Genomic DNA, 6,217 nt, shown 5'->3' with positions numbered 1-6,217 from the left:
CGAGTCGGTTCCGACCCATAGCGACCCTGTACAGGGTTTCCGAGGGTGTAAATCTTTACGGGAGTAGAAAGCCTCATCTTTCTCCCGCGGAGCAGCTGATGGTAGTAACTGAGAAATAAAAGTAACTTAAGCAAATGTGAGACTCAAAAATTGAGGGGCGATTTCTGAATTCCACTTGTAGTGTTAAATGTATATGAGTAAAATTTGTATCAAATTTTTTTAAATGGAGGAGATATTTATACCTATTTACCTATCTCCGAAATCTTTTAGCACTGTTCAGTAATGACCTACATATCAACCAAATGTAATATGCAAACCTTGACAGGATTCTGATTTGAACATTCAACTGTAGAAGGACAATTTGTACAGAATTGGGAAAATTTGACCAAATTCAGTATTAAATAATATCAAGAAGCTTTTATTCTATTAATGTGGCACTGGTATATTGTAATTGTCTTTTTGTTTTCCTTTGTTTTAAAGCCCTTTTCTGTCAGGAAATAAGATGATGCCTGGAATTTACTCTGTAATATTCTAGCCAAGAATAACAAGAGCAAGGTATGAAACAAGATTGGCTAAATGACAATTATTAATGCTGAGTAACGGGTATGCAGATATTTATTTAAACGTCAAAATAATATTAATAATGGGACCATACAGCATTTAACTTTGTCTAGTTTACTAAGGAAATATATGAAGAAATAAACTTCTTAAGTGATGCTTTTTTTTTTTTTTTTTGGTAGTTGTTAAACAATAAGAGGACAGTTTAAACAAAAGTATCAGAACAGCAATTTAAATAAAATGTTGGCTTTTTAAAAAAGGCTTCTGATTCTAGTCCTAGCAAAACTACAGTAAATTAAAATCTCATGAACAATGAAGTTTTAATTAAATGAATTTAAAAGAAGGATCTGTAATCAATAATACATGCAATCTATGGATAGTAACTAAGAACTGAAAATTAGTACTCAATTTGCCAATCTGAAGACAATAGTTAAAATATAACAATATCCTATAGCTATTTTATATCTGAAGTGCTGTGGCAATCAGAAAAACTCCGGTCTAGACATTCTGGGATTTCAGTGGCCTGCCCTGGCTGCATAATTTACTGCAGTCTAGAAAACAATTTTCTTCCTTAAGGTTGTTGCAAGTCATCTCTGATTCCAAGTGTAGTCACTCTCAGCTGAGCCCTTCCTGGTAGTTAGTTTATCGGCCAGCTGCTATTTCAAAGGGGCTAACAAAAGTCAAAAGACTCCTGTAGGATCTGCACTGGACTACAATCCACAGGTTGGCAGTTCAAACCCACCAGCTGCTCCTAGGAAACCCTATACAAGGTCACTATGAGTCAGAACCGACTTGATGGTACTTAACAACAACAAAGTCAATACATTCTTGAACTATATAAAGATTGTAAAATAGCAACTTCCCTCTAGTTCTCCTCATTCTGTAAAAGTGGGATAACTAACCTTGATACTAAATAGCTAACATATGCAAAATCCATCTAGAAGCATTTAGACAGTGTCTAGCAAGCACATTAACGGAAAGGCATAAACATTTCATTTTCCTTTATGTTCATTTTCCTTAATGCACTAGGTTTTTAGTGAAAAAGCACAAAAGCGGAATAGGTTTTAAGAAGAGACAGTACAAAATAAGAAGTCTATTTCTTTTGTCTTAAGCCAGTAAGTCTTCATAAAAGAAACATTTCTACTAGAGCTTCATTCATACTCCAAAAAGGGTCTGTTCCCACAAAGAGGTTGTTGTTGTTGTTACTGTTAGGTGCTGTTGAGTCAGTTCCAACGCAGAAAGGACTCTGTGTACAACAGAATGAAGCATGCCCTGCTCCTGTACCATCTTCACAATTACTGCTATGTTTGAGTCCAGTGTTGCTATCACTGTGTCAAGCCATCGTGTTTAGAGTGTTCCTCTTTTTTGCTGACCATCTACTTTACCAATCCAGAGTGGATCGCTCCTGAAAACACGTCCAAAGTATGTGACATGAAGTCTTACTGATCCTGAATTCTAAGAACCATATAGCTGTACTTCTTCCAATACAGATTTCTATGTTCTGTGACAGACCAGGATATTTTCAATATTCCTCACCAACACCAAAAATCAAATGTTACCAATTCTTCTTCTGTTTTCTTCACTCAGTGTGCAGCTTTCACATGCATATGAAGCAACTGAAAATATCATAGTTTGGGTCAGGTTCACCTTAGTCCTCAAAGTGACATCTTAGCTATTTAATACTTCAAAGAGGTCTTGTGCAAGAAGCAGGTTTGCCCAATGCCATATGTCCTTTCATTTCTTGACTACTGCTTCCATGAGCACTGACTGTTGATTACTTCAATCTTTCCTCTTGCAAAGAAAAATGGAATCATACATTCCTCTTACAAGTCTCTCTCCTCCTCAGCTGGATTTGAGAAGCCATTGCAATGGGCACACAGAATTTATAGATTAATACTCACAGTTATAGGGTTCATTAGGGAAATTAACAGGCAACACTACAGGATTAGAAAATGCTCAGGGCACATTTGTTCCAGTCAGCTAATGCCCACAGGACATACCACTCCACCATAAGCCTCAGACTGAAGGCACTCAGCTCTAGCTCTGTGGATCAGCCAATCTAGCTCCCCCATTTAAACGCCTAGAGGCATCCCGCTCCACAAACAAGCCTCCTGCCCAACGTCATTCAGCTTGACTTGCTTTGAAGGCTGGGAAGCCCACTGGTCTGTCTTGTGATGCTGCTGGTGCTGGTCCTCGGTCATTCCTGTGGGATCACAGTTTTCTGGCTCTGGATTAAAGAGTATCAATGCACAGGGATCTAAGAGTCCAAAGGATGAGCTCTACTCCTAGCTCATCTTCTCTGATGGTAGTGAAATCCCCTGTCAGCTTCGGCGGGGGTTCATTTCATACCCAAGGTTTTATAATTACAATTTACTCTGCTAACACACACAGCTGAATCATGTCATCCTATCAGTATCTTCTCCCACCTTCTCTTATCCAGACTCAGCAGGGCCGAAATGATGTTTGATGGAAGTTACAGACTATGGCTAGAAGAGACATTAGATGTGGAAGTTACAGGCTATGGCTAAAGAGACATTAGATAATTCACTACACCACACCTCTATTTATCGTGATGTTGTTTACTACTCCAGTTGTGAGGTTTTTTGTTATCTTTACATTGGGTTGTAATCCATATTAAAGGCTGCAGTATTTGATTTTCATCAGTAAATGCTTCAAGTCGTATTCATGTTCAGTAAGCAAGGTGTCATCTGCATATTTCAGATGTTAATGAGTCTTCCGCCAGTCTTGATGTCACGCTCTTCTTCACATAGCTCAGCTTCTCAAATTATTTGTTCGGCACACAAATTGAAAAATATGGTGAAAGGATACAACCCTGATGCACTCCTTTCTCGATTTTATATCACGCAGTATCCTCTTATTCTGTCTGAACAACTGCTTCTTCATCTATGTATAGGTTTCTCATGAACACAGTTAAGTGTTCTGGAATACCCTTTTTTCACAAGGCTATTCATAGTTTGTTATGGTCAACACAGTCAAATGCCTTTGTATAATCAATAAAACACAAGTAAACACTTTTTGGTACTCTGCTTTCAGCCAGCATCCATCTGGTGTCAGCAATGATAACTCTCACCCCACATCCTCTCTGAGTTTCGCTTGAATTTCTGATAGATCTCCATTCAAGCACTACTGCAACTGTTTTTTAATTAACTTCAGTAAAATTTTGCTTGTATGCAATATTAATGATATTGTTCAATAATTTCTGCATTTTGTTAGATCATCTTTCTTTGGAATGGGCACAGGTGTGGATCTCTTTCAATTGACTGGTGATGTAGTTGTCTTCCAGATGTCTTGGCATGGATGAGTGACAGCCTACAATGCTGCATCAGGTTACTGAAACATTTCTATTTGTCAATTCCTAGAGCCTTGTTCTTTGCCAATGCCTTCACTGCAGCTTGAACTTCTTCCTTCAGAACCATCAGTTCTTGATCACATGGTACCTCCTGAAATGGTTGATCACTGAACAATTTTTTTGGTACAGTGACTGTGCATTCTTTCCATTGTTCTTTGATGAAAGATGTTCCACATAGTGTTTTTAATTGGTGTACACACCAATGCAGTGTGAATCTCTTAACATCTGTGTTTGAACAGGCAGGCCAGCTGCAGCACTCTGTCTGACCTAGGCCCCTCAACCAAGGCTATCAGGTACAAACACTGAGAACATCACAGACAGTGTTAAGGACAAAATGAGGGCCAGAGTCCAACTCACAGAGCCAGAAAGACATGGTAAAGGAGAAAGAGAGAGAATAGAGTTGAGGTGAGGTAGAAGAAAGTGAGAGCAAGAGAAAGCAAGAGAGCAAGAGCAGGTGCACACTGTACAGGAGAGTGTAAGAGAGTGACAGAGAGCAGAGTGAAAAACTAAGAAGTGAGTCCGTGAGGAAACAAGCAGAGCACCAAGCAGGCATTAGGGTAAGAGAAGGGTGTGAGTGACTGTGTGAGCATGCGGACCTGAGTGCATGGGAGCCTGAGGTGGGGTGGAGAAGAGTTGTTTGGGCCTGTCTATGGGCCAAAGGGGATAAGCCTGTATGGAGAGGAGAGAAACTTACAAAGTTAGAAAAAGAAACACACACTGAGAGAGAATGACTGGCACCAGGAAGTTGCACTCAGGTTGTTCAGATATAATCAAAACTTATCTGCCCTCATTACCTTTAAAATGTCTTAAACCTACCTGAATTATCTCTGATTGTTCAGCTAGAGCTTTCCTTTGTGCCTCCAGAGAAGATACCTGTTGCTGATAAATCAAGCGCTGCTTCTCCCAGTCCAGTGATTTCAGACGAAATTCCTGAAGAGGCAATTAAGGTACTTAACTTATGAGTGCATCCCCTTGTTGTCACTGCTTTCCAGATTCACTTTTACTTTAATTTTGCTCCATGTCCCTGGGTACACACGAACCTTTCACCACTGCAGGAATCCCATTACTCACTTATCTGATATAACTGCAGAGTGATACTGAATTCCTTGCATACTGTGCTTCTTGAATAGTTGTCTTTCTGAATTTACTACTCTAATGATGAAGAGGGAAACAGATGTGGCATACTGGGTTCATGATGATTTTCATAGATTTGCTGCCACCTAAAGGTTGTTATGGTTTTCTAGTGTTTTTCATAAAGTTGATGGTAAGATAACTATAATTTTAAAGTACAATTACAGATATTCTTCAATATCTAGATTCTTAATATCCAGTAAATTCAGATAAATTTTCAGATACCTCCCTTGGTAGTCTACTTCCTTCTCAGTATCCAAAACTCAGAATCAAATAGACTTAGATAACACAATGTTCCTCAATGCCCAAACTTTTGCTGTCTCAATAGAAGAAGAACTATAAAGACTGGAATAGGAAGGGAAATTTGCACAAAATTTTAACGTATCTGTAACTCACAGTGAAACAACTAAAAATAAACCAACAGTAATTTCAAACTTCATTATCAAGAAAATAAGTGAGATGCTACAAAAATGAGGTAAAACAAAAGGAAAGGAAACTCAGTCCACCACTGCCTGCTAGGATGCCCAACTCCAGAAGTCTCATGCTCCTCAGGAAATTATTCTTACATTTCTGATATTCATTTAAATTCATTCATTCACTTGTTCATTTGTTCTCTTTTCTACTATATGCCAGGTACTATTCTGGGTGCTAAGAATACAATATCTAACAAAACAACAAAAATCCCAGCCTGATTCAATTAAAGGGTGACAGACAACACATTCATTATAGTACATGAAATGGTAATAGGTGATTTGAGGAAATAGAGCTGAGAGTGGTCAGAGTTGGAGGTTACCATTTTGAAAAAGGATGGTCAGATTGAGTACATAACAAGTAAACCCCTATTGAAATGGGAGACAAAATCACACTATTCTGGGCAGAGGAATAGCAGCTAAAAATGCCTTGACATGGGAGCATCCTGGTTTCAGAAAGAATAAGAAGGCTGATATGGCTAGAATAGATTGAGCAAAATGGAAATTAGGAGGTGATGAGGCAAGATACTTAATAAGGAGATAGACTTTGCAGTTTCATAGTGGGGGAACTAAAGAAAAAATTCAAGCCTCGACTTTTGTTATTGAAAGATTCTCTGGGCAAATTACTGAATGATGCAGAGGGTATCAAAAGGAAATGGTTAATGTTCAACCATTTCAAGAGGTACCA

The 6,217-nt window shown here is 38.5% G+C and overlaps 1 protein-coding gene across 3 annotated transcripts in view; it reads right to left on the bottom strand.

Annotated features, from left to right (window-relative positions):
* Positions 1-6,217, bottom strand: part of CEP63 (centrosomal protein 63kDa) — a 100,401-nt gene that overhangs the window by 46,236 nt on the left and 47,948 nt on the right. For all 3 annotated transcript variants that reach the window (XM_006846595.1, XM_006846593.1, XM_006846594.1), the window contains one exon: positions 4,745-4,858. In XM_006846595.1, coding sequence (XP_006846658.1) covers positions 4,745-4,858 — 114 coding nt within the window. The remainder of the gene's footprint in view (positions 1-4,744; positions 4,859-6,217) is intronic.

Source organism: Chrysochloris asiatica, unplaced genomic scaffold (genome assembly GCF_000296735.1).
Source record: "Chrysochloris asiatica unplaced genomic scaffold, ChrAsi1.0 scaffold00028, whole genome shotgun sequence".
Lineage (NCBI taxonomy): Eukaryota > Metazoa > Chordata > Mammalia > Afrosoricida > Chrysochloridae > Chrysochloris > Chrysochloris asiatica.
This window is presented reverse-complemented; position numbering and strand designations above follow the sequence as displayed.